Raw genomic sequence first — 26,863 nt, 5'->3', positions numbered from 1 at the left:
GGATTGCATTGAATCTGTAGATCAATTTGGGGGAGTTTGGCATCTTAACAAGATTATGTCTTCTAATTGACTGACACATGATGCCTTTTGATTTATGTAGATCTTTAATTTTTCTCAATAATGTTTTGTAAATTTTTTTTATTTCAGAATATTATGGGGGTACAAACATTTTGGTTACTTGTAATGCCTTGTCCTTGCCCAAGCCAGGGTTACAAGTGTGCCCTTTGCCCACACAGTGTGCTCCACATGCATTTGTTGTGAGTTTACCCATCCCCACCATCACCACCCCCTCCTTACCGGCACCCAGTAAATATTACATTACTACCATGTGATCACCTTAGTATTGATCACTTAGTACCAATTCGATGGCGAGTACATGTGCTTGTTTTTCCATTGTTGTGATACTTCACTTTGAAGGATGGGCTCAAGCTCTATCCAGGATAATAGTTCACCATTGTTTTTTGTAGTTGAGTGGTATTCCATGGCATGCATACACCGTATTTTATCAATCCACTCAAGTATTGATGAGCACTTGGATTGTTTCCACATCTTTGCAATTGTGAATTGTGCTTCCATAAACATTCAAGTACAGATGTCTTTATTATAGAATGTCTTTTTTCCTTTCAGTAGATGCCTAGTAGTGAGATTGCTGGATCAAATGATATTTCTATTTTTAGCTCTTTGAGATATCTCCAAATTACTTTCCACAGGGGTTGTACTAATTTGCAGTTCCACTAGCAGTGTAAGAGTGTTCCAATCTCTCCACATCCATGCCAGCATTTGTTGTTCTGGGACTTTTTGATAAAGGCCATTCTCACTGGAGTTAGGTGATATTTCATTGTGGTTTTGATTTACATTTCCCTAATAATTAGACATGTTGAGCACTTTTTTTTTATATGTTTGCTGGCCATTATTCTGTCTTCTTTTGAAAAGTTTTGGTTCATGTCCTTTGCCCATTTATTGCTGGGGTTGTTTGATTTTTTTCTTGTTAATTTTCTTAAGTTCTATATAGATGCTTGTTATCAGCCCTTTATTGGAGAATAGAATCCCACAAGTGGTGTTATTGAATTGCAGAATAAACACTGTTAAAATTCATTATTCCCATTGCCAAAGTACTTCTCAAAAGGTTATAGAAATTTCTGTTTACAACAGACATATGACAGTCCAGTATTAAATATTCTAATTATTCATGATTTCTATTTTCTTGATGGAATTATTTTTTGTTTTAATTTGAATCATTTTGTTTCAAAACTAGTTTATTTAACTAATTTATTTTCTTTTTTCATTTGTCTTTGTCTATTTGTCCTTTAGGGGTTTTCAGGAAGTTTTCTCATCAGTTCATATGCAGTTTTTATTTGTGGACCGGTTCTGAATTAGTCTACAGCACTTGTATTCAATTTAAAATATAAATGCTGTGGAATAATTCATTTCTTTATGTTTATAAATTTTAAAATATCTGTCTGTGAGATCTGTAGTTGACAGGGTTTGTGCAAAGTCTAATATACGAAATTTTCTGGCTCCCTATCCCTCGAGTGGTGTCAAAGTCCTGTGGCTTACTATAATATAATATAACAAAAATGATATGGTGGTGGTAAGAAAAACCTCTGGTCATCAGAGTGACACTGATCACTTTGGCCATCATTATTTCCGACAATATCCCAGTCAAGCACTGATCCCTAGCCACTTTTTAAAATTGCTCTTCCAGTTGTGCTGGAAGAAATTTCCCTCACAGCAGGCTTTTACACTGACTGCAAGTGTGGCTTGGAACCCTCACCATTGCTCCCAAGACTGAGATGCTTACTGGCCCACTTCCATAATCTGACTTGCAGCCATCCTCCACTTGCGATCCTCTACTTCCAGTGTGCAAGTCAGGCGTAAGTCTTAGTACCAATGAAGTCTTCAATCCTAGTGCAAAGTTGCTCTTTATATTTTTAGAGTAGGCATAGTCTCTTACATTCTTCATATGTTTTTACCTTGAAGACTACATTGTATGCTATTAATATGTCTATACCAGCTTTGCATGGTTTATCTTTTTCATCCTGTTTCTTTTTAACCTTTCTGTATCTTATGTTTGGAACTTTCCCTTGTAAATAGCATATGGTTGGGTTTCTCAAATCCAGTTTGGCAATATTTATGTTCCAAATAAAAAGATATCTCTGTATTAATAAATTACCAATACATTTGAGTTTACATCCATAATCTTCCTAATGCTATTGTCCTGTCAGTTCTAGATTCTTTTTTCCTCTTTTCTTACCATATTTTGTATTAAGTATTTTTTATTATTTCATTCCCCCCCCCCCATTAACTTAGAAAAGTATACTCACATTTATCTATCCTACCCACTCTTGCTATCTTTTTGGAACCTACCCTGGAAATTACAACATGTAATCTTCACTCATCATATTTTAACCCTCTTCTGGATAATACAAGGATCTTGAAGCACCTTCATTTCCCTCCTTCTGACTTATAATCCATTATTGTCATATATTTTAATCCTACATACATTTTCAATCACATATGATGTTTTATATAGTTAATCTTTTAGATTAACCTACCTATTTACCATTTTTATTGCTCTTCATTTCATCATGTATTTCTGATCTTTCATCGATCTTATTTTTCTGTATGAAAAATACCCCCTACGTGTGCCATGAAGGTGACTTTGTTAGGAAGAGGAGAGGCCTGGGCTGTGTGGGCCATCGAGCCAGTGTGTAAGGAGAGAGAGCTGACCTGCTGAACCTTCTTCTAGGTGTGCAGCCCCGCTAGTCCTCGGGTGAACCACGTTCACCATGTTACGGAAGAAGGCGAGGTCAGGCACCGCGCCCAGTCATGGAGCTGGCTGAAGCAGTGGCCATTAACACCAGGTCTGCTCATCATTAAAGCCTATGCTTTCCACCCTGCACTGCTGTTTTCCAAGTAAATAAAGAAGGACACATCAGGTTTCATTTCTCAGCATGTATGCCGAAACCTAAAATTCATTTATGCAGCTTTGAATCTAATAGGAAATAGATTCTCATTAAACAAGAACTTTCCAGGGAACCAGTTAAGCTCAGTACTGGACAAATGCCTATAAAGAACAAAAATTAGAGCTTGTAACAAAAAACTGAGGACAACTTGAATGTAAAACAAAAAGAACTAAACTGCAGTGCCCAATACTGAACCTATACATTAGTTGGGATCTAGTACTGCATAGGATTAAAAACTGTTACTCTTTTGGTAAAAACTGATGTGTCAGAAACTGTTTCAACAAAAATGTCAGGCATTTTTATGGAATGCTTAGTCTCTCATCCCTCTTGAGTGAATGGAGACCCATGGAGGAATTCAGGGCTTCTGAATTATGTGCAAAACATTGTAGGTGTACTTGTGCATTTTTCAGGATGGTTCCAAGTTTTCTCCAAGTTCTCATAGAGGTCTGTGACAGCCAAGGATCCCTGCTCTACTGGAATCCAGCCTTGCATCTCACGCCAGTAGGTGTCCATGGGATGTTATCGAGATGCAAGGAGGGACAGACGTGATACTTGCTCCTGAGCATCCCACAGTCTTTCAAAACCACTTTTGAGAATAAATAGTATGTATATGATTCTAATTGTATCTGGAAGTGAGAGAAAATAAGGAAATCACAGAAGTAAATACACAAAGTGATGGTCACCCACCTTTTTACACGTGTTGGCACAAGTTGTCTTTACCCCTTTGCAACTGAGAGCATTGAAAAGCACGTGTCTGAATCCCGCCATCATTGTTGCAGATGTCATTGCCAAGCTGTCATCTCCTATGAACTTGACTTTTGTCAAGTTTCTAGAATTCTGTAGATAAAATAATACTTGAAGAAGAATCTAATTCTAATTTGGAACTATAAAGATTTTCAGGAAAAGAAGTAAGAAAAAGAAATATCACACAGATCTAGGTCCACAGACGCCAAATCTTACTGTGAAGTTAACCTGGACAAAACAGGCTGTCATTTTAAAATGCAGCTAGGAACTCTACTGGTTTTTGTTTGTTTTGAGACAGGGTCTCTTGTTCTATCACCCAGGTTAGAGTGTGGTGGCATGATCATAGCTCACTGCAAACTCAAACTGCTGGGCTCAAGCAATCCTCCCACCTCAGCCTCCTGAGTAGTATCTCGCTATGTTGCCCAGGTTGGTCTCGAACTCTGGGGCTCAAGTGATCCTCCTGCCTTGGCTTCCCAAAGGGCTGAGATTACAGGCATGTGCCTCTACTCGATTATTTATTTGGGTGGGAACTTAGGGAACTGCTCATTCTAATGTGATTTAAGATTCTGAAGTACTAAGAAAAGATTTTGAGCAATAGAAAACATCCCTAGAATTTAAAATAGACATTTTACAGAATCAAATTTCTCATGTCTCAGACCTTAAGAATTCGTAAGTGACATATATTTTTATGAACTTAGCAAATCAGAACATAGATTTTTGTTTGAAGAAATGAGTCATCATTTAAATACTTTGATTTATTTATAATTTATTTTTAGAGACAGGGTCTCACTCTATAACCCATGCGGGAGTGCAGTGGCATGATCATAGATCACTATAACCTGGAGCTACTGGGCTCAAGTGATCATCCTGCCTTAGCCTCCCAAGTAGCTAGGACTATAGCCATGCACCACCATGCTTGGCTAATTTTTAAATTTTTGGTGGTGATGGGATCTCACTATGTTTCCCAGGCTGGTCTTGAACTTCTGGCCTCAAGCAGTCTTCCTACCTTGGCCTCCCAAAGTGCTGGGATTACAGACATGAGCCACTGGGCCTGGCCAATTTAAATACTTTTACAATGCCACAATTCTCTTCTTTGCTCAGATGTTCTGTGACATAAACTTCATGACTTTCTCTTTTTCCTTTTCCTGCACGTGTTCCAATATAACTGCTTAAAAAATAATGTATTCAGAGAACTTGGAACCCTCATACATTGCTGGTAGGAATGTAAAATGGTGTAGCCATTGTGGAAAATAGTTTGGCAATTCCTTAAAGACTTAAACAGAGTTACCATACAACCTAGCAATTTCACTCCAGGGTGTATAACCAAGAGAATTACAAACAGTCCACACAAATACTTATACATGAATGTTCATAGTAGCCTTATTCATAATAGCCAAAAAGTAGAAACAACCCAAATGGCTATCAACTGATAAGTGGACAAATAAAATATGATACATTTGTATAGTGGAGGAGTATTCAGCCACAAAGAAATAGTGAAGTGCTGATACATGTTTCAACATGGATAAGCCTAGAAAACATGCTAAGGGAAAGATGCCAGTTACTAAAGAGCACATATTATATAATTCCATTTATATAAGATGTCTAGAATAGGCAAATCCATAGAAACAGCAGATTAGTGGTTACCAGGAGCTGGGGGTAGGGAGGAATGGAGACTACTAATAAACACGGGTTTCTTTCTAGGTGAAAAAGTATTCTGGAATTAGATAATGGTGATGGTTGTACAAGGTTGTGAATATAACTAATAATCACTGAAATTGATAAAGTTTATGGTATATGAATTATATTTCGATAAAGCTGTTAAAGAAATACTGCCCAGAATTTCCTTTTACAAGAATCTACCAATGACAGATTCTCTCAATTTTTATTTTTGCGAAAATGGCTTTATTTCATCTTCATCTTTGAAGGATGTTTTAGCTGGGCATAAAATTCTAATTTGGCAGGTTTTTTTTCAGAACTTTGTATTTCTTATTCTATTATCTTTTTGCTTTGTTTCTCTCGAGAAGTCTGCTGTGAGTCTAATTTTTGTTCTTTTGAAGGTAACCTGTCTATTTGTATCTGCCTGCTCTGATTCTTGTGTAGGTTGCTTATGCCACTGAGGATAGAGGTGGTAAGAGGTGGTCAGTCACAGGGTTCAATTTGTCTTTGTGGTTTCCAATTTATCTTTGCAGGTTCTAGTTTATCCTTGTTGTCCTCACTTCATACCCAACTTTTCTTCTTGATGTCCAGCCTGATTAACATATGGTGACCTAAAGCCCAATACCAGATGTAGAGGGAACAATCTCTTGCATAGACTTCTCTGTAAGTTCTCATAATTATGTAAAGTCTAATCCCTATAATAAATCTCCTATTCTTTATCGCTCACAGTGGTTCTGCTTCTCTGAACAAACCCTTACAGATACAGAATCGATAGCAACAGCAGTTCTAGAGCAACAGAACCTTAAGGATGGGTTTTCTAAGTTGGTTCTGGTTATCTAGAATTGATTCTCTGACTTGATTAAATTTAAAGATTTAATAGCCCTGTTTCCAGTGGTAAGAGAGACAGTGGTTGTCCATGGTGTGCCGTGGTAAAAGGTACTTAAATTATCACCTACAGACACTTGAATCAAGTAGCTGTGGAAGATAAGCCTTTAGTTGACTCAGTAGTTGCTTCCATAGAATATTTTAGTGGAAACAAGGGTGTCATGCACTTATGGTAGCTATGTTCAGTAGCAAAGGGATGACATTGAGAACTATTGGTATCAAAGCAGTCTTTCTGAATTCAATGAGAATGATAAGATTTCTGGGTTTCATAGCCAATTTGTGGCACTTAATTGCCAAAGACAAGGTGAGTGTGGTTACTATAATGGGTAGTAGAACAGACACAGTAATAAGAATGGTCTGACCTGTCTCTGAGGAGACATTTGATGTTGGCTAGTTGATTAGTGTACCTAAAACTGAAATAGTTGGACAGCCTACTAAAATCTTACTTAGGTTATGTCTGTAGAAAATCTTTAGTTCTCATGTAGAGAAATCTGAATTGAATCACCACAGTAGAGTGTGGCCCCTCAACAAATTTCTAGACTTGATCAATCCACAGTCTCAGAAGCCCTTGAGAGAGGAAGGCCCTAAGAAAGGACCCTCCTCACAGCCAAATTATATACTGTCGGTCTTCCTCCTAGTTTTCCCTCAAGGAACCTCTGGCCATTTACCAGGGTGGCTGTGCACCGGGGAAGAAAAAATACTTTTTGGGAAATTGCTGGACACTGACTCTGAACTGACACAAATTCCTAGAGATCTAAAAACCACTGTGATTCACAAGTCAGAGTAGGGGTTTTTGGATGTCAGGCAATCAATGGAGTTTTGGCTTGGGCCCATTGCCACAGTGAGCCTAGTGGGTCCCCAAACCCACTCTAGGGGTTTATTTCCCTGCTTCTGGAATGCATAGTTGGAATCAACATACATACTCGGCAGGCAGAATCTTCCCACAGCAACACTTTACCATCACCCAGAACTTGTATATATGAGTGAGCTCTGGCAGGTCCTAAGGCCACAATAAGTTGCATGGGTTGTTTTCCATTGCCGCCATAGCAAATTACCACAAATTTAGCAGTTCAAAACAACACCCATGTACTGTCTCACAGTTCTGTAGGTTAGAAGTCTGGCTTATTCAGCTGGGTACTCTGCTTAGGATCTCCTAAGATTTAAATCAACTGCCAGCTGCATGACCTTTTACCTGGAGGCTCTAAGTGAAAATCCACTTCCAGGTTCATTCAAGTTGTTGACAGAATTGAGCTCCTTGTGGGTGTAGGACTGAAGTCCATGTTTACATTGTTTTCAGCTTCTGGAGGCCAGTGCGTTCCTTAGTTTGAGACCTTCTCTGTCTCAGAGGTAGCCAGAGTATGTGAACTCCTTCTCAGACTTCAAATTTCTCTTACTTCCCCTTCTATCACATTTCTTTGCCTTGCTCTTCTGATTTTTAGGAGCTCATGTGATTACATTGGATTCACCCAGATGATCCAGGATAACCTCCCCATTTTAAAGTCAGTTGATTAGTAACCTTAATTTCATGTGCAAAAAGTCCCTTTGACATCTAACATAACATTATCACTGGTGCGACATCAGACAACAAAGATCATGGGTGCTAGAATTCTGCATATCTATCTTATATGTTAATATATATATAATCATCTCCTATTCCTCTACCATTGAACAAAACTCGTGTCATGTGAACATAACTACTATTGTAGTTAATCTTATATATCAATACTTAAGTTAGAGGAATAAACATCACCCTGTAGTGATAAAAGAACTTTGTATCTTCTCTTAGGAAAAGGGTTGGTATGTTTTCTCAGAATTCCATTCCCAGTATAAGACTATGTTAGGGTTGGTCACAAGAGAAATTTATATAACATATGAAAGGGGGAAGTGAATCAGTAGCCCCTTTTTTTTTTACACTCTTAAGTATTGGTGATGAGCCCCAGGCACTAGGCAGCCTTCATGCAATGTCAGTATTTGGTAGTTCACTTACTTGTCCTGGGGCAGCATTTGGGTCCACATTCTTCCTGCTCCTGCTGGATTGTCTTCAGTTGCTCCAAGTCCTGGGCCAGATAAATACAGTGGTATGATCATAGCCCACTGTGACATCGAATTCCTGGGCTCAGGTGATCCTCACACCTCAGCCTCCCAAGTAGTTAGGACTACAGGTGTGTGCCACCACACCTGGCTAGTTTATTTTTTATTTTTGTAGAGATGGGATCTTGCTATATTGCCCAGGCTGGTCTCATACCAGCCTAAAGTGATCCTCCTGCCTCAGAGTTCCAAAGCACTGGGATTATAGATGTGAACCACTGTACCTGGCCTTCTTTATAGAATTTTTAATTGGGCCCCTTTTTAATAGTTCTTTGCTGAAATTTTTCATTTTTTTGCAGACTGAACAGTTAAGGATAGTTATTTAGAAGTCTGTGTCTGATACCTCTACTATCTAGATTTCCTGAAGTTCTTTTATGTTGTCCATTGCTACTTTTGGCATTCACTAATGTCTGATTCTTTTTGCTTTAGTGCCAGACATTGTAAATAAGAAATTGTATAAATAATTTGGGACCTTGAATTACATTATGTCCTCTCAGAGGAGGGCTTCTGACAGATAACCAAATCCTATTTACCTTAATCCAGTTTCACATATTTAGATGGTTCAAAGCTGAGATTCTGTCCCCCTCAAATCAGTCTATTTCCAATTTGTGCTTACTCCTAGGATGTGGCTTGGAAGGTCCCAAATCAAAGTGTATAGTGTTTACCAGATTACCTTCTTCTCTTTTTGTCCTCTTAGCCTTGTGAGGTTTACAAGGGCTTCCTGTATCTTAACCAATTATTCTAGAGAAAATCACCCCAAATGCCATGCTGTCTCTGGATTTCCTGTATTGTTTGGATCTTGGCTCTATAATTCTTCACTGCCTGGTAGATGTCTGATGCCTTCATTTAGATTTTTAAAAACATTTTGTTTAGCTTTTCTAGTTGTTCCCCTTAGCTAGACAGAGCAGGATTTTTGAGAGGGTAACTGTCACTTCCCTTTGTTTCCATCTGTGTGTTATGGAGTTAGATGTGTCTCTCCTTTCCTTGCTATGTGGAAGTTCCTAATACTTCACCACCAATGTGTCTTTTTTCCTCATCTAGAGTTAATGTCAGTTGACAGTTGGTGATGCAGATATAAAGCATTATGTATGTATTAGGGAAAGATGCAAGAAAGCTTCATTTTACAGATGTGGGAAAGCAAGGCAGGGTCCTGGAAGGTTCCTTTAAACATTACAGCATAAAATACGGATTTTAGATGAGTAGGTTCCATTGCCTAGGCTGCCCCAAGAAGATGGTCTCAGCTGAGCAAGAAGGCCTATGTCTAAAAATGGGGTGTGATCACGCTGCTAGAGGGATGGAACACAATGGTCCAGAGCAGAAAGAAAACTGCTTAAAAATACTAAGTCATAAGAAGCCTAAATTGGCCACACCTATGTAGAGTGAGCCTACCGCATGGTCATCAGCACTGTGGATTCCCAGTTTAAAGAGGTGATGGCCAAGAAAGGAGATTTCCTTTCTCAATTCCCAGGCGGTCACATAAATTCTTTCTCGCTCTTCTCACTCACTTTTGTCACACCACCACCACCACCACCACCACCACCAAGACTGAGTACAGATGACTGAGACAAGAAGGAGTAGAAGAGGGAGAAAAAGAGAAAAAAACAGATCACAGTTCTTCCTTTGCCTATAGTTCCCAGAAGGTGGGTGGGAACTTCACCTGAGTTTGGTGAGAGGGCTTTGAAGTGAACCAAATCAATGGTAGTATTTACATGTGATTAAATATCTAAAAGACCGCTTTTTAGGTCGAAAGGGATTAAAATAAATATCAATGATTAGAAAAAGTAGAGGCACCATTAAATGACAAACCTTAAATTTTCTTTGTTACTTGGAAAGCAAAGTCAGTATCACTATTTGGTTAGGCTATTTGATTATTTCTTTGGCTGCATCTAGAGTGCTATTAAGGTCATATTTCATGTTTTTTATTTAAAATTCTTTTTCATGAGCTCTATTTGATTGTTTCGATAACCCACCTGTACTTGTGTTAAAACATCCTATTCTTGTTTCATGGATGCGAGTCCTTCCTTTACTTCCTGGAAGATCTTAAATATATTTATTTTTGTGGCTCTTTTCTGATTGTTCTGTTAATTATGTTTTCTTGGGTACAGGTTCTTCTCTTTGTTGGCTTCATTGAGTTCATTTGTTGACATTCCTTACATGTTTTCTGATTCCTTATAGCTCCTGTAGCTCATCTACTACAGAGTACTCTTCCCATGTCTTGATCTAGGATGCCTCATGCTAGTAAGGTTGCTTGCCTATTTCTTTCTTCTTGCTGTATCTAACAGCCCTCGTCCAAGTAGAATTTCCCTTCTTATTTTTAATGTAGTTATATGTTCGCTGACCTATATTTTACATCTTTAAAATGATAATTTATCCAAGTTTTGTATGGAGAAGAGGTAATTTCTGTTTCTTGAAATGAGAAGTCTAAATTCTTTGATATGTAGTACCTAAACCAGGTATAATATTGTTTCCTTTTAACAAATCATTAGCAATTTTTTCTCAAATACTACTTTAGGAACAGAACAATCAGGATTTTTTTTAAAGGGCCCAACTCTCTCACAGAGAATAGAGCAATTAATATGGTAGCTGTGATTACAATTATGTAAGAAAATATATATGCACATAGACAATTTGCACATATGCCAAATTGGAAAGTATTAATTTTGTTAAGGCAGTGAACTTATATGGGATGATTTTTTTCTCTTCTGGTGTTCCAGAATTTCTGTGTTATATTGTTTTTTTGAAAGGTCGTAATTTCAAAATAAATATTCTAAATAAAGGATTTTTAAAATCCTACCGCTTGTACAGACCTCATTAAATATACCCAGTTGCCTGTAGGACACAATGTAAAACTCCTCAAGTAAATACCTCCAAAGCTATCACAGATCTGTTCACAAACTGCTTCTCTTTTTATCTCTTCGTTTTCTTATGCTACTTCTAGTCTGGTCTTGTGTCTATTCTTGATACAGATGCTACTGATTTGTGCTGTATTTTAAGGTTTGAAACACATCTTTTTCAGGGTTGTTTACCTAGGAACAGGACAATGGGTCTTCTGGTCTATTTTTCTTCTGAGTTTAGCTGGGATCCTGACTGCCTACTCTTCATTGCTGTTGGTGAGTAATGCTTCCCATTTCTCCCACTCCCTTCATAAGTAGCTCATGAGATGCTCCTGCCTGTGGTATAGTATCCAGTTGGTGTTGGAAGCCCTCAGAACCTAAGATTACTCTCGTCTTAGTAGAGTTGGGGTTTACATTAGCTATTTGAATTTTAGGCACAAAGGATGGAGGTGGGGGAAGGCCTGTGCTAAATTAGAGGATGTGTCTTACCAATTTGGCCCTTTGAAAACATGGCAGCACATCCTTTTTTTATTCCCGTTTCATAGACTGTCCTATGGTTCACTCAGAATTGTCATTTTAGATATCCACAGCTTCATATCGGTAATACCTTTACTCGTTTCATGTCCCATCTTCTGAAAATCAGTCTTTCCGGGGTCTTATAAATTCACTAGTTTGTTAAACTTGTTCTAGTGCGCAAATTCTAGTCATGTAGCCCAGATGCAAAGTACGTTTTAGCAAAAGTCTTTCGGCTATAATGTGACCCTGGCTCTGTTGTGTGACGTAGTAGTGTTTTGTGTAGTGTGAGAAATTTACACCAGGCAACAGGAAAGTCTGTGGAATGGAAAGCCTCATGGGAAGATGACTTTAGGCTGTTAGAGTTTTTCAGTGCCCATTTATACATAGGGCAAATGACTTTCTCTGATTTCACCATTCCTTTCTCTACTGATTTCCTATCTGGTACAGGAACCAACCACCAAATCTGTTGCCATTTGCATTATTCTTTTTTTTCAACAAAATTTATTAATCATTAAGCAAAACATTGCAATAAGTGCTGAGTGTACAGAGATCAATAAAACATAAGCAGTTTCTGTTTTTATGTAGGGTACTTCATAGAGATATGAGTATAAAGTTACAACTGTTCATTCAATGTTTAGAATCTAGTAGGGCAACTAAGTTGTAGACAAAAAATAACTAACACAGAGCGTTATAATTGTCATTAGAGAGGCCTAAATAAAATTTTGTAGGGGTTCTGAGAAGAAAGAGGTGACTTCTAGCCAAGAGGATTAAGTAAGGCTTCTTATAAGAGGTGGCATTGGAGTGGGATCTTGAAGGGATGTTGAATTTGACATATGTATATGGGAACGGGGAAGAACATTCTGGCCTGAGGAAGCATCATGACAAAGTCAGAAAGACACAAAAATACTGGATGTCTTGTTAAGAGGAAAGGTCAGTACTGTCAGTGTCACTCTGGCAGGGGTGCAGAACCTGTGGCCTTCAGGCGAAATGTGACCTTCTGGGTTCTTAAGTGTGGCTGAATTTGACTGAATCCAAATTTTACAGAACAAATCCTTTTATTAAAAGGGATGCAGCAGAGAAAGATGAAGCTCTTCCTGCCTCCTTTGGTGCTTAAAAAAGAACAATCTTGAAATCAGAAGGCTTCAGGTTCCCCACCCCTGTGTGGGGGAAACATGGCTGGAAAGGTAGGTTTGTGACAGATTTTGGAAGGCCCAGAAAGAAAAGCTAAGACATTTAGCATAAATTGGGTTTCTATTTTAGGAATATCATTCTGGAAGTTGTGGTATGGAGGGTGGCTTATAATAGGCAGAAAGACCAGTTAGAAATGTTTCTTTTTAATGGGAAAAATGCAGATGAACAATGTGCCCTAGGGCAAACTCTGACCACTGAATAGTACCACTTTAATACACAATAAATATGAAATGGTATAGTTAGTTTCTAACGTGGGGATGAATTCTAGCGTCCAATAAAGCAGTATGTTTCAACAAACTTTCTACTCTGCACTACTTCTTTTTGGATACATACAATGGCAACAATAGTGAAAAAGGAGGGAGACCTGGAGTCTATTAATATTTCCTATTCTACTTTGTAACTTTGGTCGAATCATATAACTCTTCTGAGCCTTGATTTCCTTTATTTCAAATGAGAATGATATTTAACAAAATTGTATTTTATAGGGTTGAGTAAAGAACAAATGAAATCATATACATGAAATTATTTTTATAAAAATGTAAGTGCCATATACATTCAAACTATCGTTAATATTCTAGGCATCTGAGAACTCCAGTTTTCAGCTTCCATCTCCACACTGACTTGGTGACTGGCTAGAGTTAGATTCAAATCTAAGACTAATTGAGTATTTACCAATGTTAACAACAGTGGTTGACAGTTGTAATAATAGTCCTGGTTTCCCCAAGAAAGAGCCCTTGGAAGGGCTGGCCCTGACTTTTCTTCTCTTAAAAGTAAGTCTAAGTAATACCAGGAGGAATAAGGTCCATCACAAGGAATGGGCAGGAACTCAGGAAGAGTGTCATTGTGGAAATTGTTACGAAATCCCAGAGGAGGTAATTATGAATTCTTCCTGCAGGTGTTGATGAAAGTTTCAAATAGGAGGTGACATTTGAACTGCCTTTCAAGGATTAGTGGCATGGGGAGGAAGAGCTTTCCAGGCAGAGGAACTGCGTAGCAAACCCCTAGAGGCTGAAAAGTACAGGTTTAGCAAGAATAGAGCATACTGTCAGATTGCGAAAGGAATTTTGAGCTATAGAACAGTGCTTTGGGCAGCAACTTGGTGATTTCAAAATAACTGTCTTTTTCTTCTTTGCTTTTGCAGTTACTTGGATTTTTGTTGCTTTGGGAAGGGATTGAACTATACTTGCACTGGTGTCATAAGGTAGGATATCTGAATCCTCCTAGGAGACCTGAGACCCGGACTGAACGTGCTCCTTGGCACTCAGTGTTACCTACAGAGTTGCCTTTTCTCTTATTGTTCCCCCTAAAGAGATCTGCTCACACCATTTTAACTAAAATAATTAAATTTATAACATTTGTAACTGATTTATGGAAGGGTCTAAACCCAAACTTTATTCTTTCTTACTACTACATGTTAAACTCACTCTGTGGCCTTGTTCTTCCCATCCCAATAAAATCTTAAGCAAATTCCATTACTTTCCCAGTCCTTTTTAGTCACAAGAACATTCTCATTTCAGTCATTTAAAATTTTAGTTCACTGTAATAACCCAAACTCCAACTTCACTAACCTTAAAACTTTTCCCCTCCCCTATTTGGGCCTGATCTGAACCTGGAAGCACTCGTGGAAAGGGCCTGGTGGTCCTTTTACCTCTCCTCCACCCGAGTGGTGCCCAGGGGAAGAGGAGATAGGAGAAAAGAGCACAGTCCCACAAAGAGGGGCAAGAGAAAAATCAGGGGTTGATCCCATCTGGGACCAGGTAAATGCACAGTTGGCTTTTTCCCCCATGAGCTTTTTCCAGGTGTGTTTTCAGAGACCCTTCTGCCTAGAACCGTGACTGCAACTCTCTTGGTGGAGTCAATGCCTGTCTTCTAAAATGTTTATAGCAGCCTGTATCTTTTAAAGTTGCTGTCCCTAACCTCTGGGCTGGTACCAGTCCGTGGCCTATTAGGAAAACAGGACCATGCATTATTACCACCTGAACTCCACCTACCCTCCTCACCCCATGTCCATGGAAATAATTGTCTTCCATGAAACCAGTCCCTGGTGCCAAAAAGGTTGGGGACTACTGCTTTAAAGTACTGGTAAATTTTGTTGTTGGGTAAGATCCATTATTCATATGAGTCTGATTTGACAATTTAGACGTTGTGTTGTTATGCATTTAGTTTGCTAATAGGCTGTTTAAGATTTTTGCATCTGTGTATATCAGAGAAATTGGACTATAATTTTCTGTTCTTGTCCTTATTGAATTTGGGTATCGCTGTTTTGTTAGTTTCATAAGATGTGTTAGAAAGTGTTCTTTTTCTATTCTCTGGAAGAGTTTTTTAAAGATTAGAAAGATTTCTTCCTTAAATGTTTGGTAGAATTTACCATGGAAGCCACCAAGGTATTATTTTGTAAGAGGGTTAATTATGGATTCAATTACTTTAAGTATAGAGATTATGGAAAGGCGGAACTAAGTACTATATAGAGGGCAGCACAGATGTAGAAAAACCATACATTTGAAAGAATGGAAGTTAAGAAAGTTACATCTCCTTGGTCTCAATGTTGTCTCTATGAAGTGTGTATAGTGTTCTGGCAAACAGATTTTTTTCATCTGTTAACAAATATTCATTGCATGCTTACTATGTGCCAGACATTTTGCAAGGCACTAAGGCTGTAATATAAATAATACCAATATTATCCTTGACCTCGTGAAATTTATAATCCGTTGGGGAAAACATACGTTGAAAAAGCAATTACAAAATATTGGCCATGTTCAGTGGCTCATGCCTGTAATCTTAGCACTATGGGAGGCTGATGTGGCAGGATTGCTTGAGGCCATGAGTTTGAGATCAGCCTGGGCAACATAGCAAGACCCCCACAAAAAATTTTAAGAATTAGCCAGGTATGGTGGCATGTGTCTGTAGTCCCAACTACTTAGGAGGTTAAGGTGGAAGGATTGTTTGAGCCCAGGAGTTTGAGGTTGCAGTGAGCTATGACGATGCCATTGCATACTATCCCAGGCAACAGAGTGAGACCCTGTCTCAAAAAAATTAAATTAAACAAAATATTATAATTATATTGCGTATATAACTGAGGTATAAAGAAGTGGTGAAGATTCGTATTGGGCATTGGTAAAACTGAGTGAGACATACCAAGCAATGTCGAAGGCCCGGCTGAGGCTGGAGGTGATAAATTAGTAATGGCATCAGATTGCCTAGCTGTGTAATTTTTTTTCCAACCATGCTGTACAGCAAAGACTTAGGAGCAAAGAATGTGAATGAATGGATCCATCCAGTATTGGAGATTTTTAGGATGGTTAGATTAAAAAGATGAGAAAAGAGATAAGGTCCCTGACATTGTAAAGACAGACATACAATTCCTAAGGACAGTTTTGATCCAAGCCTAGTACGCAGAAGTCAGGAGATCCTTTCTGTTTCCCTAGATCCTGATTCTTGTGGTGATTCTGCTGTGCATCCTTTTTATGTTCATTATATGCAAATTCTGGAATGAAAGGTGGCTGGTAGCTGGGCTGTCACTGCAGGTAAGCATCATCCTGTAGCTCTAGCATTGTCTGTTCAGATGCGTCAGCCTGACTTTTGGCTTTCTCCCAGATCTTTGCTCCCTACGTGCACCTGTGCAGCGTAACTCTGATGATTGTCCTTTCCTGGCCTTTGGCCTTCTACGTGGCCCATTTGGAAAGAGAAGGTACGTCATGTGGGGTAGAACCTCGGCTGATCCCTTCAGCTCTGACTTTAGTTTGCACATTCCACTCAGGAAAACAGAAGCTTGAGAGAGAGCTGCTCTTATGCCTCTTTGAAATTCGTTCAGCTTGTTGCTCAGGCATACTCCTGTGACTCCTGTGCTCTCATCCACCACCTTACATGGCCTGTCATAGTATTTTCACGACCAAGCAGACCCTCTTTTAAAGAGGGGTTCTTTTTTTAGAAGAATAAAATTTTTCTCCATGTTTTTACATATTGACTGGGGACAAATGGGAGGCAGTGGAGGCCATTTTAATTTTACTTGACTGGAATGCTGGTACAAGTCACAGTTCTTTCACTTTGTATTCAAGTATTGCTAGTTTCAACCAATACTAGGTCCAGAGATCCCTGGGTTGTATCCAAGTAACTCAAAGTAGTCTCCTTGGAGTCCATGTCATACTTGGGGAGTTACAAGAGAAGCAAAATTTCTGTCTTTGCCATTGATTTCCTCTGCATTCTTTGCCCTAATATAATGTAAACAAAAGAAAATTGAATCTGTATACTAAACTGTTTTTGAGAATGGAGTTATCTCTTACCACCCGTACTGAGAAACCACAATAGGACCTTCTTTTCTCTAGGTCTCCCTTTTCACTCTTGGTTAAATAGGGGGTTAACTTGTGGGGGTTGCAAGCGAGAGAAAGACTGGATTGACAGTGGTGCTATTGTGTGTTTATGTATGTGTGTTTGTGTGTGTTGAGGGTCAATTTTAGAAAATATTTCTGGGGCAAGACCTTAAAGGGAACAATAATGAACTCTTTTCTTTTTCACTTTCTAAATTTTAGTTAGAATGAGAAGACAAATGATGATGACACGTTCCAAGAAAAAAAGACTCAAGAGATGTAATATATTCAAAAGGTTAAGAGGTTAGAGCTGGAGACCTAGATTTGAAAGTCACTGAAGTATAGGTGGTAACTTAAAAATGTACAAATGGGTAAAATCCTCAGAGGTCTAAGTATTGGGGAATGGCTGGTCATAATAGGGATTGTGGACAGGCTCTGATGGATGTGTGTGTGTGTGTGTGTGTGTGTGTGTGTGTGTGTGTGTGTGTGAGAGAGAGAGAGAGAGAGGGAGGGAGAGAGGGAAGCAAATAATATTTATTGAGTAACTATTATGAGTTAACACTGTCATAACAACTCTGTGAGGTTGATTTTGGCAGCAAGACAGCCCCATTTTACAGAAGAAAATGAAGATCCAGAGAGGTTAAGTAACATGTCCTTAGTCACAGAATTAGGAAGTGACAGAGTCTAGATTTGAACTCAGATTTCTGTCAGTGCCCCTTCCACTATATTGTACTGCCTTAAATATAGGGGTGCTTTAGAATGATCTTTACAGGCTTTGGGGACTTTCTCAGAACCTCCTCCTCCTGAGAAACTGCTCCTTGACATCGACACATTCTCTCTCTTTTCTTCACTTCCCACCCCCTGCACAATTCATTCCTCTGTCAATTTCCAGTTCCAATAAAGTTCCCTTAATAATAATGACTTATATTTGGACAGTTTTGCACTTTTATATCCAAGTCCCTGAAAGTAAGTGGGGATGTGACAGAAATAGGAAGTAAATTAGCCAGTCTACGAGTCAATGAAACCCATGGACTGGGGATTTACTCACACTGCTGCTTTGGGACAGTTAGTTGCCTGGGATGGTTTTCCATCACTCTTTTCCTGTTTTCCCCCACCTTCCCCTCCTTGTAACTTTTTCAGGTCTACAAGTGGCTGTTGGATTACCCTTTTTTCTTATCCTTTTATGTCTCTATTTGATGCCACTGGGAATTTATTCTCCCTGCATTCAGAAGGAGGAGGATTTGGGGCCCAAGCCAGTCTTCTTTGGACATAGAGGTGCACCCATGGTAAGTCTGAGCGTGATGAACTTGGATGAGTACAGGGATGTATGGGGTTTGTGAATGAATGAAGGGAACCTTAGAATCATAGGAAGCCCTGGAGAGGAAAGGGGATTATTTTGAGATGGCAAGAATAAGGACTTAATTGTAGAGGTTGAACTTGAACCCAGATTACCTAACTCCCTGTCCATTTCTCTTTACCATGCTCAGTGACATTGCCTCAGATGAACAGAGTCCCAGATTGGACAGAGGGTTATACCAGCAGGCTCTTTGAAAAGAGAGCTGAGGGAGCCAAGCTCTGCTTCCCAAAGTCCTTTCATTACTGGGCTCCACTCCTACCACAAAAGGAATGTTGCAAGGAGAGATTCTGAGGCATAGGGCCTGATGTCCTTTTCTTCCACAGCTGGGGCCTGAGAACACCATGATGTCCTTTGAGAAAGCTGTTGAACAAGGAGCTTATGGACTAGAGACTGACATATACTTAAGGTAAGAAAGCAGGGACTAGGGTGGCAGGGAGGAAGGGATAAGTTCAATGCCAGGGAAGAAAACCAGCTTGGTCCAAGGTGTAGAAAGGGCAAGCCCTGGGCACATATGCACATGCTACACTCATGAACCAAATCTCCCTTAAAAACCATACCTCTGTACCTCCACAGTCAGTCACAGCTCACAAATCAGACACACTCTATAAAGTCTTCACACATAATTCAAATTTGTCCCCATTGCGATCTATACTCACAACTTAACCCTATGTATTACCTTAGCAGTTTATTTAACTAACATTCCTTGAGCATTTACTATATTCCAGGCTTTCTTCTGATTGCTGGGAAGATCCAAATGAGTAAGATGTAGTCATGCCCAAGAGGTATTTCCACCTAGTGAAGTAGACGTAACATTTACAGATAACCACAGAATAGAGCCATTTGTGGTGAGAGCATTCCAGAGAAGAATAAGCCAACTGAAATGGAACCTCAGTGGAGGAAAAGCCTGCCTCTTACTGTATGAAAAAAATAAGAAGATCTATATGCTCAAAGTTGTATTTGGGTTGAGACTTAAAGGAAAAATATCATTTCACCAAGCAGAGATCAGGGAAGGAGAGCATTCCAGGCAGAGGCATCAGTTTATTAAAAGGCATTTAAATGTGAAATAACAAGTTTATAGATCAGTGAGCTAACCTATATGGATGCCAAAAGTGATATGCTTTGGAGACAGGAGAGGGCTATGTGAAGAAGTATGACCAGAAGGCTGGCTGAGGCTGGATCATGGAGAATCCCTAAAGGTGAAATGGGTAGCCATGGTAGGTTTTAGAGGACAGGCTACCTTATTGTTTTAGAAAGATGTGTTTTAGAAAGACTCATCTGGCAGACCATGAGGAGGAATTACCAGGGAGATGGATAACAGACTGTAGCAATAGTCCAAGGGAAAACAAAGGAAGGCTTGGATCAGAGGAGGGGCAGGGGCAAAAAGACATGCTTTGCTCTAGAATCTATGTACATGGGCAGTTGAAGTGAAGAGGTTTCATCTCTAGCATGGGCATATTAGTGTATGCGATGTGCACAAAGTCCCTTCACAGTCATTCTGGGAGGCAAACAGAAAGGAAACGAACATTCTCTTTCACAGAGGAGGAAACTGTGGTTTGAACCTGGGTTCCATGAAGGGAAAGGCATTGCTTAGGTTGTAAGGTTAGAATGTACACAATAAAGTCAGGATTAGAACTAGACTTCCTGACCTCAGAGTGAGATTCTTGACATTACCCAAAAATGACAACAGTTCCATGCAGAACATTTTGAAACCGGATTAAAAGTGGTGGTTGTAGCAGAGCTCCTAGGGGCATTCATTAAAGGGCCTGGTGGTCATGGCGTACTGTGGTAAAGGTGCTGAGCCAGTGAGCTCCTGACATTTTGTCTTTCTCTTCTCTTACTTCTGTGACTTCAACTTCGGTATAGATGATCCTTCCAACCCTTTAATTTTTCTGCTGTTGACGTCTTTATTTCCAGTGATCATCTCTTCTACGTACCTCCACCATGTTCATGGTCATATTTTTTATTACCAAAACCTGCATATCAGTCATGGTCCAGTCAGGACATGAAAACAATAACAGTAATTTGAACAGGTAATATATAACATCAAGAACTACTAAATAGTAAAATGTGGTTAATTACTAAAAGAGGTAAAACAAGACCCTAAGGAGTATAAGAATAGCAAGGGTAGCTACTGGAAATTTTGATCCCAGACAAGGTGGAGTAAGCATTTTCTATCCTACTCTCCAAGAGTTACCAAGAAAAAAAAAACCTTAGAATTCATAAAACAACTGGCAGAAGACAGAAGGGTAGAGAAAAGAAGGTAGACTGGCTAGGGTTCATAATTCTCAAGTATTAAATAATAACACAGTAGGGACTTCCCTGTTTTTTGTTTAGTCTTGTTTTTTTCCTCCTATATATCCTAACCTGAGCTCTAAAGAGGCCAAAACCAAAAAATACTTACATGTGCAGACAAAAACAAAAACAAAAACAAACAAAACAACCCCAAGAACATCTTCCCTGTCTAGGTAAAGGACCGGGAAAAGTGTAGTCCAATAGGATATAAACATTTTGACTATACCAGCCCTACTCAGGTAAACACCAAAAAGCCATTCCCCTCCCTCTTACACCTGAGGCTATGGCTAGGAGACTATAAGCCAAACTCTGTCTTCCATTCCTGCCCTGAAATAAGAGGTGGTACCCCTCTCTTCCTCCCTCAGCTAGCTAATGAGAAGAGAATTACTGAGAGAAGTTATCTATACAAAGTATTTCTTTATTGTGATAAATCTATTTAACATAAAATGTAATGGCGTGTACTTCAGTGGGCACTAAGTATATTCACATTTTAACTATTTTTAGGTATGTACTTCAGTGGACACTAAGTATATTCACATCATTTTGCTACCATCACCAATCTCCATCTCCAAAACTTTTTCTTCTTGAATTGAAGCTCCATACTCATTAAATGATAACTCTCTGATCTCCCCTACCCCCAGGCCCTAAGAACCATCATTTTATTTTCTGTCTCTGTGAATTCAACTACTCTATTTGCCTCCTGTGAGTGGAATCATACAATCTTTGTCCTTTTGTGTCTGGCTTGTTTCACTTAGCATGATGTCTCCCGGGTTCATCTATATTGTAGCATGTTATCAGAACTAACTTCCTGTTTCTTTATTATTAAAAACCACATTACATAAAATTTATCATTTTAACCATTTTAAGTGTATAGTTAAGTAGTGTCAAGTATATTCACACTGCTGTGAAATAGATCTCCAGAACTTTTTCATATTGCAAATCTGAAACTCTATACTCATTAAACAGCAAATTCCATTTCCCTCCTCCCTCTCAGCCCCTGGTAACCACCATTTTACTTTTTGTCTCTGTGAATTTGACTACTTTAGATACCTCATATAATCAGAATCATACAGTAGTTGCTTTTTTGTGACTGGCTTATTTCACTTATCATAATGTCCTCAAGGTTCATCCATGTTGGAGCATGTGACAAGATTTCTTCCCTTTTTCAGGCTGAATAATATTCTATCGCATATATATAGCACATTTTGTTTATCTGTTCATCCGGTGATGGACATTGGGTTGCTTGCACCTCTCGGATATTTTGAATAATGCTGCTGTGAATATGTGGGCAAATATCTCATTGAGACCCTGCTTTTCATTCTTTGGGATATATACTCAGATTTGGAAATGCAGGATCATATGATAATTCTATTTTTAATTTTTGAGGAACTTCTGTGCAGTTTTCCATAGCAGTTGCACCATTTTACAATCCCACCAATGGCACACAGGGTTCTAATTTCTGCATATCCTCACCAACACTTGCTATTTTCTGTTTTTTTGATAATAGCCTTCCTAATGGGTATGAAGTGGTGTTTCGCTGTGGTTTTGAGTTGCATTTCTCTGATTATTAGTGATGTTGAACATCTTTTCATATGTTCATTGGCCATTTATATGTTCTTCTGAGAAATGTCTACTCAAGTTCTTTGCCTGAGTAAAGAACTTTTACTCAGGTTTTTTAAAATCAGGTTATTTGATTTTTTGTTGAATTATATATTCTGGATATTAAACCTTTATCAATTACATGATTTTCAAATATTCTTTCCCATTCCATAAGTTGCCTTTTCATGTTGTTGATGATCTTTTTTGATGCACCAGAGTTTGAAAGTTTGATGTGGTCCCATTTGTCTATTTTTGCTTTTGTTGTCTGTGCTTTTGGTGTCATAATGAAGAAGTGATTATCAAGTCTAAATGTCATGAACCTTTCCCCCTATTTTTTCTTCTAAGAGTTTTACAGTTTCAGCCTTTATATTTAAGTTTTTGATGCATTTTGAGTTAATTTTTGTGTATGGTGTAAGGTAAGAGTCCAACTTCATTCTTTTGCATGTGAATATGCAGTTTTCCCAGCCCTGTTTCTTATACTCCTTGAATGATCTTGGCACCCTTGCCAAAATTCATTTGACTGTATACATGAAGGTTTATTTCTGGTCCTCTATTTTATTCCATTGGTCTGTTTGTTGTCTTTATTACCAGTACCACATTGCTTTGATTAGTGTAGCTTTGTAATACATTTTGAAATCAGTAAGTCTGAGCCCTCCAACTTGGTTCTCTTTTTAAAAATTATTTTGGCCATTTGGGTCCCTTTAGATTCCATATGAATTTTAGGATAAATTTTTCTATTTCTTCAAGAGATGCTATTGGTATTTTGATAGGAATTACATTAAATCTGTATATCACTTTGGGTAGTATGAACATTTTAACAATATTAAGTCTTCTAATCCATGAACACTAAATGTCATTTGATTTATTTTTGTTGTTTTTAATTTCTTCCAGCAATGCTTTGTAGTTTTCAGTATACAGGTCCTTCACTTCCTTGGTTAGGTTTATTCCTAAGCATTTATTCTTTTTCATGTTATTGTAATTGGGATTGTTTTCGTAATTTCTTGTTCATATTGTTCATTGTTAGTATATAGAAATGTAATGTTTTTGTATATTGATTTTGAATCCTATAACTTTGTTGAATTTGTTTATCAGTCTAACAGTTTATCTTTGGAGAATTGTTAGGGTTTTTGACATATAAGATCATGATATCTGCAGAGATAATTTTACTTCTTCCTTTTCGATTTGGATTCTTTTTATTTATTTTTCTTGCCTAATTGCTCTGGCTAGGACTTTCAATATTATGTTGAATAAAAGTGGCAAGAGCAAGAATTTTTGCCTTTTTCTGATCTTAGAAGAAAGGCTATCAGTCTTTCGCCGTTGAGTATGATGTTGTGGGATTTTCATGCCTGCCTTTTCGAGGCTGAATGATATTCCAGAGTATGTATATATCATGTTTTATTTATCCAGCTGGTGGACATTTCGGTTGCTTCCAACTTTTGTCTATTGTGATAATGCTGCTGTAAACATGATTGTACAAATATCTTTCTGAGACCCTACTTTAAATTCTTTTGGATATATGCCCCAAAATGAAATTGCTAGGTCATATGATGATTCTCTGTTTAATTTTCTGAGGAACTGCCATGCCGGAGAAAGGGATTTTAAAAACCTATATGTAAAATCTTGAGAAGACCTTTGAATAACCCATACATGAGACCAACAAGAAACAACATGGCAGAATATTTGATAATGGAATATTGCCTTGGAACATCATCTAGGTTGTAGATTGATCTCTGGGTAGCAAACAAATGGGAACGACCAGAAAAGCACTGAAAAGCGTTTGAAAACTAAATTGGCATTTAAACCACAACTCATAAATTGTGGGCCAGGACATGTGTTCTGAACCTAAATTCACTGACTATCTGCTAAAATAAATTTAAATAAGAACCAGAATCTGAAAAATATAATACTCAAAATGTCCGGAATACATTCCAAAATTATTCATCATACCAAAATCTACACAAATCTCAACTTGAATAAGTAAAGATAGTCAGTAGATATGAACACCAAGAGAAACAGATGTTGGAATTATGTGAGGAGAATTTTAAAGCAGCTGTCATAAAATGGCTCCAAGAGGCAATTATCAATGCATATGAAACAAATAAGTAGAAAATCTTAGCAAAGAAATGAGGAGGAACTAAGTGGAAATAAAAGTTCTTCAGACAAAAGAAAATGATTTAAAAAGTAAACTTGGAACATCAAGAATAAAGAGCAATGGAGAGGGTAATATGTAAGTAAATATAAGTAGACAGTTCTCTTCCTCCACAGTTTAAAAATTATGTTTGATGGTTAAAAGCAAAAATTAAAACATTTACTGATGTAGCTCTCAATATATTTTGAGATAATATTTAAGACAACTGTATCATAAAGGAAGGAAGGAAATAAAGGGACCCAAAAAGTGTTTAGGTTTCCACATTCTATTTGAAATGGTAGAATGTTGACACTAGTAGACTATGGTAAATTAGGTATATATATTGTAATTCCAGAGTAACCACATAAAAAAATTATACAAAGAGATATACTAAAAAACAATATAGATAACAAAAATGTTCAAATACCCAACAGGAAAGTGAGAAAGAGTAAACAGAGGAAAAAAATTAGGGGGAAAAAACATAAAACAAATATTAAAATGGCAGACTTAAGTCCTAACATGTCAATAAGTTATAAAAATAAATGATTTAAATATAACAATTGAAACACAGACTGGCAGAATGGGTTAAAAAATATGAACCATCTTTATGCTATCTACAAGAAATTCACCTTAAAAGTCATAGGTAGATTAAAAATATAAGAATGGAAAAAATATACTATGTACATTCTAATCAAAGAAAGCTGAGTGGCTACATTAATATTAGACAAAGTAGAATTCGAAGCAAAGAAAATTACCAGAGACAAAGAGAGACATTGCATGTTTTATAAAGGTAATCCATCAAGAGGATGTACAGTTCTAAGTGTGTATGAACCTAACAACGGAGCTTCAAAATAAATGAAGAAAAAATTGGTGGAGCTGAAAGGAGAAATTGACAAATCCACAGCTTAGTTGTGGACTGTACCTTATCTTAGTAATTGCTGTAACCACTAAACAGAAAACCATCAAAGATACAGAACAACACCATCAACCAACAAAATCTAACTGACAATTTATACAACATTTAACCCAAGAACAGCAGAACCCAGTATAGACCATATCCTTGTCTGTAAAACAAACCTCAACAAATTTAAGAAAATTGAAATCATACAGTGAGTTCTCTGACCACAATGGAATTAAACTAGAAATCAGTAACAAATTTAACAAAAAAATCTCCAAACACTTGGAAACTAAACAGCTTTACTTCTAAATAATCCATGAATTAAAAAGGAAATCTTCTTTATTCAATATGTGATTTGCAAATATTTTACCTCATATGGGTTGTCTTTGTATTTTGTTGGTGCCAACTGATTTTGACAAAGATGCAAAGCAATTCAATGACTGCTGCTTCACACTGTATACAAAAGTAACTCAAAATGGATCAATGATCTAAATATAAGAGCTAAAGCTATAAAACTCTTAGAGGAAAACACAGGGGTAGATCTTCGTGACCTTAGATCTGGCAGTGGATTCTTAAATATGACACCAAAAGCGAAGCAACAAAAGAAACAATAGATAAGTTGTACTCCTTCAAAATTAGGAATTATTGTGCATCAAAGGACATTATCAGTGGGGTTCCAGCAAGATGGCTGACTAGACGCAGCCAGTACATGCCTCTTCTAAAGAGAGGAAACAAAATAGTAGGTAGATATTCACACTTCAAATAGATAATCTAAGAGAGAACATTGGAATTCAACAGAAAAGTGATGGCGGGGGAGGATTCCTTCCTTCTCGATGTTACGGAATAATTTTTGCAGGATGGGTACCAGTTCTTCTTTGTAGGTCTGGTAAAATCTGGGTATGTAACCACACCCAAAATTCTGGAACTTTTTTGGGGGGGCGGGGGGGGAGATTTTTTTATTTTTTTATCTCAGCATATTATGGGGGTACAGATGTTTAGGTTATGTATGTTGCCCTTGCCCCTTGCCCAAGTCCAGCTTCAAGCGTGTCCATCCCCCGGATGGTGCGAATCACTCTTTGCGTGTGCATATACCCATCCCCTCCTCCCCATTCCCCTGCCCGACATCCAGTAAATGTTATTCTTATATGTGCACTTAGGTGTTCATCAGTTAATACCAATTTGATGGTGAGTACATGTGGTGCTTGTTTTTCCATTCTTGGGATACTTCACTTAGTAGAATGTGTTCCAGCTCTATCCAGGAGAATACAAGAGGTGCTATATCACCATTATTTCTTAAGGCTGAATAGTACTCCATGGTATACACATACCACATTTTATTAATCCACTCATGTATTGATAGATACTTGGGTTGTTTCCACATCTTTGCAATTGTGAATTGTGCTGC

The 26,863-nt window shown here is 38.0% G+C and overlaps 1 protein-coding gene across 1 annotated transcript in view; it reads left to right on the top strand.

Annotated features, from left to right (window-relative positions):
* The window catches only part of GDPD4 (glycerophosphodiester phosphodiesterase domain containing 4), an 85,076-nt gene that overhangs the window by 4,377 nt on the left and 53,836 nt on the right, over positions 1 to 26,863 (top strand). Inside the window, exons 3-9 of the mRNA XM_012645580.1 lie at positions 11,356 to 11,449; positions 14,022 to 14,081; positions 16,306 to 16,404; positions 16,475 to 16,568; positions 17,407 to 17,487; positions 18,325 to 18,470; positions 18,865 to 18,947. Coding sequence (XP_012501034.1) covers positions 11,356 to 11,449; positions 14,022 to 14,081; positions 16,306 to 16,404; positions 16,475 to 16,568; positions 17,407 to 17,487; positions 18,325 to 18,470; positions 18,865 to 18,947 — 657 coding nt within the window. The remainder of the gene's footprint in view (positions 1 to 11,355; positions 11,450 to 14,021; positions 14,082 to 16,305; positions 16,405 to 16,474; positions 16,569 to 17,406; positions 17,488 to 18,324; positions 18,471 to 18,864; positions 18,948 to 26,863) is intronic.

Source organism: Propithecus coquereli, unplaced genomic scaffold, assembly GCF_000956105.1.
Source record: "Propithecus coquereli isolate 6110/MARCELLA unplaced genomic scaffold, Pcoq_1.0 Scaffold235, whole genome shotgun sequence".
Classification (NCBI taxonomy): domain Eukaryota; kingdom Metazoa; phylum Chordata; class Mammalia; order Primates; family Indriidae; genus Propithecus; species Propithecus coquereli.
This window is presented reverse-complemented; position numbering and strand designations above follow the sequence as displayed.